The 13,766-nt window shown below is 44.2% G+C and overlaps 1 protein-coding gene across 4 annotated transcripts in view; it reads right to left on the bottom strand.

The window, feature by feature from the left end:
- Window positions 1-13,766, bottom strand: part of LOC119967608 (peroxidasin homolog) — a 285,117-nt gene that overhangs the window by 71,254 nt on the left and 200,097 nt on the right. For 2 of the 4 annotated variants that reach the window (XM_038800359.1, XM_038800360.1), the window contains 3 exons: window positions 7,341-7,412; window positions 4,780-4,851; window positions 3,818-3,987 (listed from right to left, as the gene is read on the bottom strand). In XM_038800359.1, the coding sequence (XP_038656287.1) occupies window positions 3,818-3,987; window positions 4,780-4,851; window positions 7,341-7,412 (314 nt within the window). Of the gene's footprint in view, window positions 1-3,817; window positions 3,988-4,779; window positions 4,852-7,307; window positions 7,413-13,766 lie in introns of those variants that run through there. The other 2 variants (XM_038800362.1, XM_038800361.1) reach the window with 2 other exon arrangements.

Raw genomic sequence — 13,766 nt, 5'->3', positions numbered from 1 at the left:
GCCATGTTTTACAACAGTGTGAAAACTTGCTGCAATCATTCCCCTCTCAGTGCTGGGCCACGTTTCACGCCATTCAACTTCAGGGACCTCATTTGAATATACTTGCATCTCGTTATCGAGTCCATATGCTGGAAGCATATCCCCCTCCCCCTTCAAAACTCCATGCACGGAAGGGTGGCATGTTGGCGCAGTGGTTAGTACTGCTGCCTACGGCGCTAAAGACCCGGGTTCGATCCCGACCCCGGGTCACTGTCCGTGTGGAGTTTGCACATTCTCCACTTGTCTGCCCCACAACCCAAAGAGAAGCAGCTAAGGCGAATTGGTCACAGTAAAATTGCCGCTTAATTGGGAAAAAAATTGGGTACTCTAAATTCTTTTTAAAAGTCCTTGCATGGCAGCAGCGTGATATCAGAACAGCATTTATCATGGTTAGCTTCATAAGACATGCACCCCGCTGAGGGGAGCTTGGAGGAGAGTATAGCGATTATGGAGTGGCTCCACATATTCAGGGGGCTGACACGGGGTACAGGTTCTGGCTGGACTAGGGTGGGGGGGGGGGGGGTATTCTTGGGGCAATGGTACCGCCTCTGACTGGGGGTGGCCTTTGTCTTGAGGGAGACCAGGGTAACACTGGAAGGTTACCGGAGGCCTACTCGGAGGACACCGAGCGCTTTGACTGCAGAGTACCAGGGGCAGACTCGGGAGAGATCCATTCTGAGGTTGCATTATGATGCTGGGCCGTATGCTTCTTCGAAGGGCTGCACGGAGGCAAGCCTGGGGTAGTGCGTTGGTGGCTGTGCAGTCATCACGGACTGACAGTTCTACTCAAATATGGGAGGGGGAAGAATGTCTGGAGGTGTAATGTTGTCAAGGGCAAGGCTAACGGAAAGATGTCAGTGATCATTACCTCATTGCAGCTAAGACCATTAAGTTATAACTCAGTTAACATGCTGGGAGTTCAACTATTCACTCAATTATGCTCACTCAAGCAGAATTTATGTATGTGAGTGGCACTGATTCCTGTTCAGCAGTTCACCTTTGGCATACTGACTTCCAAAATCGCTGACTGCCATGGTGTGCCTACACCATTGGCCAACTTGGAAATCAAATACATTCTCTTAGGTAGCTGGCATTGGCACACTGCTGAGGAGAGCGCTCCTAACCCATATCTGTGTGCTGAGGTGCACATTGACAAGTGCCCCCCAGAAACCAGGTTGAGCACAAAGCCTTAGAAAGAAGCTTGGGACAATATCTGCACCCAAGATGAAACTTGGGATGTAGTAGACTGGTCTAAGCTGTGGCCATTCAGCCATATGGTGTGGGGCAAGGTTTGTGTGAGGTCTTGCTCATCCAGCATGTGAATGAAGGACTGGGCATCAACATGGTGGAGTCAAATGCTAACTGTCAAGTATCAACTCTTTGATACTGCAGTGAGGAAAACAAACAAAACATGGAACCTGGTGAACCCGTCATCATTCTTCTTGCTCCTAGGTAGAAAATAAGAAGACATCAACGAAGGTGCATGGCTTGCCAAAGGCAGGTGCAGAACTGTGAATAGGAAGGAGTGGCAAGGCCTGCTTCTTGGTAGAGGATGAAGCCCAGGTACTGTCACTGGGAAGCATCTCGTTAGACCCAGGGAGTACTAATGGCACCTAAAATACCTGCAGCCGTTCGACAATCAGTGTCACTGAAGTCTACGCATGTCGAGGAAGCTGGTTGGTCACATCTGTCAACTTTATGCAGGATTTGGTGCCCCGGGGACTTGGGAGGGCATCCAGCGCTAATGTCACTGAAAGTTACTGGAGGACAAAAGTCTTGAACCAAGGTCTCCATGGCAGCCACCACCCTAGCTGTGTTGACCATGCTGTGTTGGACTGCAGCACAATCACCTCAGATATAAGGCGGGTGGACTCCTTCACGCAGTCTTTCAATCGGAGGAGTGTGTACCAACATCCCTTCCTGATTTCCCAGAATTTGCTTTTGGAGCTCAGAAACTGAGGCATGACTGAGTGCAGAGCTTCAGCATCTGATATGTGCTCCGCATATTCCTGGCTCCAGAAATCCTCCGAGAGGCGGTACCCTGGGATGTCCCTGCTTCCACCTGTTGTGGATCTGAAAGTGTGATGTGCTCACCAGATTGTGACCCCAAGGTTGCTCTAAAATCAAGTCCCACTGAGTTATGTGTCTCTGCACTGAATGAGGATGTGGTGAGTGCTGTGACAGGTCTTCAATGTTGGGTCTGTGAATTCCTCTTCTGCACTGCTCTCGGGCTGTCATGGACCTGGCTTGTGGAGTCCCTGTGCCGCTTCCCATTTGTGTCTGCGAAAGGGAGGAGAGGTCATTGGTGTATGGCAGGGGCCTTTAGAAATTGGAGACATCACCCAGACGTTGTCTGGTGAATAATGCAGTGCTGGATCTTCACGGTTTTAACATCGCCAACCTCACACCAGCACTGGAGCGGCCAAAATCCTCCTCAGCCAGGTTGATGGCTCTGTACTCGAAGCCCGTGAGGACATTCAGTTCTGGCATCCCTCCGCCGGTATGGGATCTCTTCCTCCTGTTGTGTGCATGAATATATATGGAGAGAGTGTAAGCAAGCATGTCACAGCAGATGATAAGGGTGTCTGACGTGTGTGGATAGATAGTGGGGACCAACGGGTTAATGAGGACATGACCCGCAGGGGAAATGAAACTTTGTTTGGGAGGGCAAGTGCGGTGATCCTTGAACTGGCCTTGCACGAGATCCCTGTTGATGTCATGGGTGTGTGAGTTGAGAGTTTTGAGGAGAGTAACTTACCCTGGCAGAATGGAGATGGTCATTCATTCTCTTCCTGCACTGGATGGCTGTCCTCTTCTGCAAGATGTTAGTACCGAATACTGCCTCCCATGCTTAGTTGTTGACCTTGCTGGATGGTTCTCTTTCTGTGCGCAGCTAGAGGACATCACTTCAGGCCTCTATAACATCAAGGAGCCTCTCCAGAGAGGTGTCCGAAAACCTGGGGAGATTTCTTGGCAGTCATCACTTCCCAGCATCTTACAAAGTGTGGCTGGTGTGCGCTGTGTGGCGCCCCGATGATTGCGGTGCTGAGGTGATGGCGGGGAGGGCAAATAAGTGGCTACCTTGCCAGCGATATGCTGTGGAATCCAGGGATGAAAACTTTCGTCACTACGTGGCGCACTATATGGCGGGGAAAAGCCGCCATTGCTGTCAGGTGCTTTTCCCGCCTGCGGTCGGCCTTTGCCGATCTTTGGGAAAATACGGCCCATCTTTTAAAAAATATATATTTAGAGTACCCAATTCTATTTTTTTACAACCTGCATATCTTTTTGTTGTGGAGGTAAGACCCATGCAGACATGAGAGAAAGTGCAAACGCCACATGGACAGTGACCTGGAGCCGGGATCGAACCCGGATCCTCGGTGCCGTGACCATCCTCCTGCTCCTCAGCCCTATCTTTTTGACTAAGCTTTTGGATAACCCTCCTAACCTTGCCCTTTCTGACTCAATATCCATTCCCTTTTATGCTTATCAGTAATGTCAATTTGAATGCTCCTGCAGTGAAGATAGAACAGCTTTATTACCAGTAAAGCAAGAGTTGTTATTAAGTGACTGTCATTGGTAACTATGATGACAAACACAACCAACTCTTCTCCAGAAGTTCATTATCGGGGCAAGCTTGGGAGCAATATATTTAAGTGTTGGAAGATATAGAAAAATATACAGTTCAAAAGGGAAATCAATCCTATACTGACGATCAATAATTTATCACCTGGACAGCAATGTGATCTATATTGGGCTTGACCAAGCTGAAACTCACCACAGTTAAATTCTTCTGGTGTAACTGTGGCAACGGACCTTCCCTGTAGCCTTTTGGGATACTCACAGGTAGCTGCTGCTTGTGTGTTACCAGATTCAGCATACTGCTGCAGCATCTCAGCCAACCACATTAGATCACAGTTACAATTCAGGCTATTTGAGTCCAATCTCCTATTAAAAAGAAGTATCTTCCAGTGAAGACAAACTGATATTTCGAATGCATTTATTTGCATATATTAATTAATAGATTAGTTTAAAAAAGCACCAGTTCTTGAAAATTATTATTTGTAAGTAAAACTAAGATATACGCACACAATATGGTATATGGCCATTTTACTTCAGCCTTCAAAATAAAAGTAACATTTGCAGGATTGCAAAACACATTGAAATTTCAGTGTTTTTTAAAATGTTGAAATCTCAGCCAAACCAAAAGCCACATTAAAAACTTACTTCCTGGTATCTAAGAAACACTCCAGTACAGTAGCTCCACAGGGTTTTTGAAAACTAACTGCATTATTTACAGTTACCAGTCAAATACATTGGGGTAGTTTTCCTATTCCTGACTGGCTGGATGCAGTGAGTGCAGGAAACTGGGATAAGGAAGATTGCAGGCACAAAAAGAAACCCATCTTTATCCATTTAATCTAACATACAAAAATTTGTGGGATGTCTCTTATGAACGTGCACTGTCAAATATCCCATTTTCCTCTCCATGCTGCAACCCAGGAAGTTCTATACATCCAGACAAAGGCACAGGAAACTGCCCCAGTTATCTCTCAATTTGGTGCAATGTACATGCAATTATCTTCAAGTTCCCTCTTCAATAAAACAACTGCACTTGCACTCCACATGTATGCGATTAGCACTGAACAAATGTAAAGCTTGCTTGTGCTGTGCTGCTCCATTATTACCATCCGTCCCTTTCCCACTTTCCCATAAAGAAAGCTAGTTTCTCCTACTTACAGTCTTTTCATGGACTCTAACTGACTGAACGTTCTTGGTAAAATCTGCGACAATCTATTGTTGTGCAAAAAACTGTAAAAGAAATAAAATATCCGAGTCATTTTTCTGTGGACCTATTGCATTGAAAACATTTCCTCATTTTAAATGAATGAATCCAAGATTTAACAGCAATGGGTCGAGTCATAACCATTAAAAAATATGAAGACATCTGGTTTCTGATTTTAAAATTCAAATAAATAAATAATGAAAAAGAACTGGTGAAATAACTTGTGCCCAAATACCTGTTTTATGGGTCAAAATTAAAACAGAATTTTGATACAGCAGTTTTGTTGACATAAGTACGTTCCAAATTTAAAAACATTGTTCGAAAGGTTTTCACTAGAATTCGATGTGCACAATTTTCTGCACCCACAGCATTTTGTTCAGTACATAACAAATGACAATATGCGGATTTGGTGTGATTTTAACCAATTTTATACCTATTATTGGCATTCATATTGAAGGACATCAGTGGATGCTTTTGTGAGACACCTGTTCAAATACTTCATAGAACACAAGGGAAAGATGAAAGTCATTTTGGTCCATTTTGTCCAGTGTAGTTGTGGGAAACTGCTCAATATTTTCCAACCCAAGCCACTAAGGGAATCTAGATAAGCAGCGATCTGAGCGAGCATGTTGGGTATCTGACTTTTGCATTGTGATATACTTCAATTATCCCACCCAGATTTGTTTGCTAAAACCCTAGCTCGAGAATGTGCCATAGGGTACTACTGGACTGTAACTAAAGCATTGACAAGCTTTTCACTGCCCAACAGACCGCTATGCTCATTGGAGCATCAGGTAGTAGAGTTTCTAGAGACAACTGGCAAGAATTCCAGTGGCCAATTTACAGGTCTACTCTTCCAGGTCCCTTTCATTTCTCATTTTCATTTTATGCTCCTACCAGCCATTAGCTCATCCTTTAGACAATTAACAAACATGATCTGATCTTCTCACTCGATGGAGACTGGATATCAAAAACTCCATCCAAGCACAATAGCAAATATGTCCCAGAAAATGCATCAGTCTGTTGTCAATATGTTTCCTTTTGACCAAGCAGTCACACACCGCATTGGATAGTGATTCTATTATCTAGCTCGGCAGACTTCAACACATTAATACAGACCTGAACCCTAGCATTGACACTGCTCTCACCACTTGCAACCATTTCTCCTTCCTAAACACCAATCTATCTTATTATAGCTTGGCTCTAAATCTCATACATGGGGCCAAGTGAAAGTCTATTGAGGTGACTTAAACTGCAAAGACGGGCTATTTCAACACACACCATACAGACAGTAAACTCAGCATTAGGACTTTACTGCCATTGAAAACAAGAAACATCTCAGCACTTCTCTGCATTTTTAAGAAAATGGTGCCCACGCTGAAGTTCATACCCATCTGAAGTTTTAAGTATCGATAACATCTTAATTACTGGCTCACCTCAATGCATTGTTGAATTTAACTGCCCATCCCATAATTGGTTACTATGTAAATTTGTGTACGTCAGTACATACATGTTCACAAATACACAATACACAATATACAAATACACAATATTTATATCTCACTATAAATATTTTCTTTTTTATATTATATTCATACACCTACACACCTCTCCCCAAAACAGACAAAGGTTGCATCTTTAAAAAAAAGATTTCTGGCAGTGTGTGGTTGAAATAGCATTGCTAATTTTTCAGCCTTTATAGTCAACTTCCAACTAGTAATCAGTGCTGTGACTGATGTATTTCATTGACAACACAGCTGTTCAAGTTGTAATGAAAGATATTCATGGGACTTTCACACGCATGTATGGGAAAACTGTAGATCCCTTGAAAGCAAAATGATTATTTAGTACTCTAATAAACGTTTTAATCACAGCAATAGAGCAGCTTTTATGTTTCAGAGTTAGTTCCTGCTTGTCAAAAATACAATAAAAGGCTTACTTTTTTTTTAAGGGCTCAAACACAAAATATACAATGTGCCTAAATGTTAAAGAGGGGTTAATTTAAAAGGTATTAACAGTGGCACAGCTTTCATAATGTTCCCTTTTATTTTTGTAATTTTTCTTTTTTCCAATCATACCCTCTTTCTTGACAAGAATTAGCCATCTAACTGACAGCCACCAGCACAAATACTGTCTTGCACAACTCCAAAGACCATGCTCCACCTCACAGGCAGCCAGCTGAATGAGGCTGGTACTCAATCTAGGGAGGGTGGGGTGGGCAGCGAGGAGAATGAAGCCGGCATTAAACCCTGGGGATTGGAGGGTGCCCCGAGAGAGAACACCAGAACAAATTGGAAATGAACTCGAGTAAATTGGGAGTAAATATTGTTGTAGCTGCTCCATTTACTCTAAAAACTCTTTCAACTTAACAGTAAACTTGTAAGTCTGTCATTTCCAATACCCCTGAATTGGCATCATTTTACAGTCAGGAATTTCTGGCTTGGCTGTCAATACCCTTTAAAGCTTTTCTCAAAGAGGTTACCTATTAAATGCTTTAGGAAATTGTAGCACTCACAGCCTTTCAAGCCTTGGAAGATCACTGAAGGATTCTGGTTCTAAAGATTCTATTTGATTGAAGTGGAGATACCTATTTAAAAATAAATAGAAAATGCAGTTCACATTCAGATATTAACTGACAAAACAAAATTGTAGCATAGTTTATTTTACGATTTACGAATGGATAATAGCCATATTCTTTACACATTGAAATTTGAGTTTATAACAATTTGAATTAAGAAAAATAAAAGCAACATAACACAGGGAAAACGTTTTCTTAAATTCAAGTACTGTATGTAACAGTAAATAATCTTAAATTAACCACAAAGAACAGTCAACACTGCCTTTTATCCCAGCCCCATCCGAATCGAATGTGGTAAAACACTCCACTGCACTTATCTGAAACAAAGCTTTACCAATGCTCTGACATGTGTTACATTTTGCAGAAACAGCATTCGTTTTCTTTGCACTTTCAATAACTTCAAATCACCACTTCCAAAGCGCGTACTGTTTCATTATAAACCACATATATCTCTGCTTATAATCAAAACAAAGTGCTGCACGTTGGAGAAGTGCTGTACATGAGCCCTCATGTATGACTATTATTCAGCAATCTAACATTACTAAAGACAGGGCTCCAAAGGGGCCCTGCCATGATTGTTCTTTCCAGCAAGCAACAAACTCTCAGCGAGCACATCTCAGGAAATTATGGGCATGGACCCAGTGTTATACCGCACAATAAAACTAATACAAAGAACAAAGAAAATTACAGCACAGGAACAGGCCCTTCGGCCCTCCCAGCCTGCGCCGATCCAGATTCTTTATCTAAACCTGTCGCCTATTTTCCAAGGTCTACTTCCCTCTGTTCCCCGCCCGTTCATATATCTGTCTGGATGCATCTGAAATGATGCTATCGTACCCGCCTCTACCACCTCCGCTGGCAAAGCGTTCCAGGCACCAATACCCTCTGCGTAAAAAACTTTCCAAGCACATCTCCCTTAAACTTTCCCCCTCTCACCTTGAAATCGTGACCCCTTGTAATTGACACACCAATCTTGGAAAAAGCTTGTTGCTATCCACCCTGTCCATACCCCTCATAATTTTGTAGACCTCAATCAGGTCCCCCCTCAACCTCCGTCTTTCCAACGAAAACAATCCTAATCTACTCAACCTTTTTTCATAGCTAGCACCCTCCATACCAAGCAACATCCTGGTGAACCTCCTCTGCACCCTCTCTAAAGCATCCACATCCTTCTGGTAATGTGGCGACCAGAACTGCACGCAGTATTCCAAATGTGGCCGAACCAAAGTCCTATACAACTGTAACATGACCTGCCAACTCCTGTACTCAATACCCCGTCCGATGAAGGCAAGCATGCTGTATGCCTTCTTGACCACTCTATCAATCTGCGTTGCCACCTTCAGGGTACAATAGACCTGATCTCTCTGTACATCAATTTTCCCCAGGACTCTTCCATTGATCATATAGTCTGCTCTTGAATTAGATCTTCCAAAATGCATCACCTCGCATTTGCCTGGATTGAACTCCATCTGCCATTTCTCTGCCCAACTCTCCAATCTATCTATATTTTGCTGTATTCTCTGACAGTCCTCCTCGCTATCTGCAACTCCACCAATCTTAGTATCATCTGCAAACTTGCTAATCAGACCACCTATACCTTCCTCCAGATCATTTATGTATATCAAAAACAACAGTGGTCCGAGTACGGATCCCTGTGGAACACCACTAGTCACTCTTCTCCATTTTGAAACACTCCCTTCCACCACTACTCTCTGTCTCCTGTTGCCCAGCCAGTTCTTTATCCATCTAGCTAGTACACCCTGAACCCCATACGACTTCACTTTTTCCATCAACCTGCCATGGGAAACTTTATCAAACGCCTTACTGAAGTCCATGTATATGACATCTACAGCCCTTCCCTCATCAATTAACTTTGTCACTTCCTCAAAGACTTCTATTAGGTTTGTAAGACATGACCTTCCCAGCACAAAACCATGCTGCCTTTCATTGATAAGTCTATTTTCTTCCAAATGTGAATAGATCCTATCCCTCAGTATCTTCTCCAACAGTTTGCCTACCACTGACGTCAAGCTCACAGGTCTATAATTCCATGGATTATCCCTGCTACCCTTCTTAAACAAAGGGACAACATTAGCAATTCTCCAGTCCTCCGGGACCTCACCCGTGCTCAAGGATGCTGCAAAGATATCTGTTAAGGCCCCAGCTATTTCGACCCACGCTTCCCTCAGTAACCTGGGATAGATCCCATCCGGTCTTGGGGACTTGTCCACCTTAATGTCTTTTAGAATACCCAAAACTTCCCCCTTCCGTATGACGACTTGACCTAGAGTATTTAAACATCCATCCCTAGCCTCAACATCCGTCATGTCCCTCTCCTTGATGAATACCGATGCAAAGTACTCATTAAGAATCTCACCCATTTCCTCTGACTCCACGCATAAATTCCCTCTTTTGTCTTTGAGTGGGCCAATCCTTTCTTTAGTTACCCTCTTGCTCCTTGTATACGAATAAAAGGCTTTGGGATTTTCCTTAACCCTGTTAGCCAAAGATATTTCATGACCATTTAATAGAAAATCAAAGATTGTATTTGTAATTTCCTGAAAGATGCATTACAGAAACACCATTCCTTGCTGGCAGCACTGGATTGTAAACCCACTCTTCTGTCTCAATTAATGACCATCAATCTTGAATAAGGATATCCAGATTCACCTTTTAGTAAGCTACCGAATGCTCGAGTTGCAAATAAATTGTCCATTGTTTAAAAGTGTTAATGCACCCACACATACCTCAGATTCCCATTTGACACTGGGATTAATTAGTGCAGCGGCTTAACATACCAATGTGTTGGGGAGTTGAACGCATCCCGAAATTTAATGACAAAAGGTTTCTGTCAGCTCACCTTATGGCTCCCTTAGTTACTGAGTTGCTTAGCAGGAGAGATCCACTTTTGATTACTGGTTAGCAGGGGCAGCAGGAGGAGTGGATCAGTTAGCATCAGGGTCACATGAAATGTGTTTGGTCTGCTATTCCCTCTTGCACAGCGCCAAAATCCAACAGTAAGTGACAATCTCGTTCGGGGAAATCACAAAGGTGTTTGGTGTGAACAATGAAAATATTCCACTGGTGAAATAGATTATGCTCTTCTAATTGGGCAGAGTAGACCTAACTTTACTCTTCAAATACATAAATTGCACCTGGCCGATGAACACTTGAAGGGAAAAGGTGCCTGAGAAAATGTTCTCCGCCACTTACCTGAATAAACAAACTGTGTTCACAGGACCCACTCTAGATTATCCTAAAACATCTCCAGCATGCACAGTAAAACCAAACAAATTCCTCTGAGGACCTTGCTAGCTTGCCAAGTAGTCCAGGCAGTGGTACAGTGATTAGCACTGCTGTCTCACAACGCCAGGGACCTGGGTTCAATTCCGACCTTGGTTGACTGTGTGGAGTTTGCATGTTCTCCCCATGTTTGCGTAGGTTTCCTCCCACAGTCCAAAGATGTGCACTCTAGGTGGATTAGCCATGCTAAATTGCCCCTTAGTCTCCAAAAGTTAGGTGGGGCTACAGGGATAGGGTGAGGCAGTGGGACTAGGTAGCATGCTCTTTCAGAGGATCAGTGCAGATCCAATGGGCCGAATGGCTTCCTTCTGCACTGTAGGGATTCTATGAAAGAAACAGCTTTAACCACCACCCCCTTTTCCATATTCCTAACCTGGAGATTGATCCTCCACAGGATTATTGTCATAATAACCTTGTTTATGAACATGGATTTCATTTAGACTGACAATGTAGTAACAGAACGATCAATTCTCATTGCTTACCATGGAAAATGATCAATTTATGCTGAAACAGGAAGCATTGAGAAACAGTTCTAACTGACCGTATTGCTACTCAAATGCAATGGGACATACAGACACAAGCAAGACAATATACAATTTGTAGAAAAAAGTCTGCTTACGATACACACACTGTAGTAAAGTTATGTTGAATTGTTCATATTGGGATATTCAAGAAAAAATAGGAATTGTGTAACCACACAAAAATTAACAAATAGTCTTGTGCTAACATGAGACCTTGGCCAGTTTCAAACCATTGCCACTCGGAAATTGAACCTAACCACTTCCAATGGCGGCCATGGAGCGAGTGGTTGCAAATTTGGTGGCTATCACTCGAAGTGGAATTTCTGGATCCTTTCCCACCTGATTTAGAGGGTGTTTGCTGGTGTGAGATGCAGGAGCACTGCATGATTGCACTACTCCACTGGTGAGGTTGGTTATGGCTTCCTGGATGAGGAGTGCAACAGGTAAGAGGCAGCAGCTTGAGTGAACGTTTATTCGTGGTGCAACACAGGAAAATATGGCAGAAGAAGCTGGGCCATCGTTTCCCGCCCAGTGGTTTACCAATCATCTTGTGAGCAAGAGGACCAGCTGGCCTTGCTGGAGGCGGAGATGGTGCCTGTGGTGGAGAGCCATAAGTGGTTGAGGGAGAAGATAGAGGATCCCGAGAACCATTCCAGGAGGCAGAATCCCTCGATCTTGGGCTGCCTGAAGGGATGAAGGAATGCAGGCCGTAAATTATGTGGCAAGTATGTTGGAGTTAGTGGGGGCTGGATGGTCAACGACCCCCCCCCCCCCCCCCCTTCCTCCCCCCCTCCCGAGGTGGATCAGAAATCAGCACACAGGGCGCTGAGGAGGGTCCGAAGGCGGGGTGCGGCTGAGGGCAGCTGCATCATTTTCTTGATAAAGTGAAAATATTGAAGTGGGTGAAGCAAACAAAAAAGTGCACTTGGGAAGGGAGCTTGCTGAGATATACCAGGACTTGGGTGTGGAGTTGGCCAAGCGGCAGGCCGGCTTCAATCAGATTAAGGCTGTCCTCTACAAGGTGAAGTTTGGGGTTTCATATACTGCTCGTCTATTGGGTCACGCACCAGAATCAAGAGTTTTATTTTGAATCGCCAGAGGTGGCAACAGAATTTATGAGACACCATGGACTGGAAGATGTGTAAGGACACTGAATTTCGGAGATGGTAAAAGTGGAGAACGTGGGTTTACAAGATGGCCAGATTGATGTATTTAAGGAATATGGGTGCAGAGTGTTGGGTTATGTTGCTCTGGATAACACAGGCTTGTATTTGATGTTGTCTTAACTAAAGGATACTCCAGTCTCTGAAATGAGTTCAACGTGTTTATTGAACAATTAACACAGTTCTCAAATGAGTTCGACTCTCTGCTAATCTAACTGTAGTAACTCAGTCTAACTGTACCAGCTTGCTCTAAGCCACGTGCTGGGGTGTGATGCTGCTGATCAAACCTGTCTAACTCTCCAGATGTCTGTCTGTGGAAAGAGGCAGGGTGTGAGTGCCTTATCCCTTTTATAGTATTTATGTTATGCCCTCTTGTGGTGATGCCACCTCCGAGTGTCCTGACTGCCCATTGGTTGTGTCCTATTCGGAGTGTTCATTGGTTGCATGTTTGCTATCATGACATCTCCCCTTTTTTTTTTGTTTTTTTTTTAAGATGTAAAAACATGTGAATGTGTCTGTCTAATGTGACTGACTGAGGAATACAGAACAGAACAAACAGAACAAATGCTCATAAGTCCATAAGTCTGAGACTTGCGTCTGATCCTCGTTGACTGCCGAAGAGGTGGTGGAAAGGATGACGGTGTCTTGAGAGGCCAGCGGGAGGCGCGAGTGGGAGGCATGACTGGTGGCCTCGTGGTTCGAGGTGTCTGGAGGTGGTAATTCGACATGTGGAAATGGAGGGGAAAGTGGTTGTGGGCAAGCAACTTTTCGCAGTGCCCTTCGATTCCTTCGCACAATGGAGACATCAGCCATATGTATGATATAGGACCTGGGCGCGACCTGTCGAACAACGACAGTCGGAGCAGACCACCCACCATCCGGTATCTTGATTCTCTTGAAGTCCACCTGCGTAATCAGGTTGGTGAAGGCACCTGTGTCCAGTTTGAACTGGATGGGGCAGTGGTTGACCTTCATCACTGCATGCCATTCGTCCTTGGAATCCACGGCCAGGATTGATTGGACTCGCGATGTGTCCGGTGTTACGTATACGCGCTTTGTAATAATGCCCACTCGGTAAGTGTTGTCCAGTTATTCATCATCTGGATCCGTCACACTGCCTGGATCAGAGTCATGCATTCGTGTTGCACACTTCTGATGCGCCGCTGTCAGAATTGGGAACGCTGGCTCCTGACTGGTGGTGCAGATCTGCACAGAGCTACATAGTGGTTTGGTTTCCTACAGTTTAAACAGCATTTGCCTCTTGCAGGGCAGTTTATTTAAAAATGGGCGGTGCCGCAGTTCGCACACATCATGACGTCGGTGCGTCGTTGCGCATGCGCGGCGCGGTTCTCGGATGTCTGCCCCTGCGCAGTGCG

This window comes from Scyliorhinus canicula, chromosome 6 (genome assembly GCF_902713615.1).
Source record: "Scyliorhinus canicula chromosome 6, sScyCan1.1, whole genome shotgun sequence".
NCBI classification, from domain to species: Eukaryota; Metazoa; Chordata; class Chondrichthyes; order Carcharhiniformes; family Scyliorhinidae; genus Scyliorhinus; species Scyliorhinus canicula.
The sequence above is the reverse complement of the archived record's forward strand: the minus strand, read 5'-3'. Positions and strand labels throughout refer to the sequence as shown.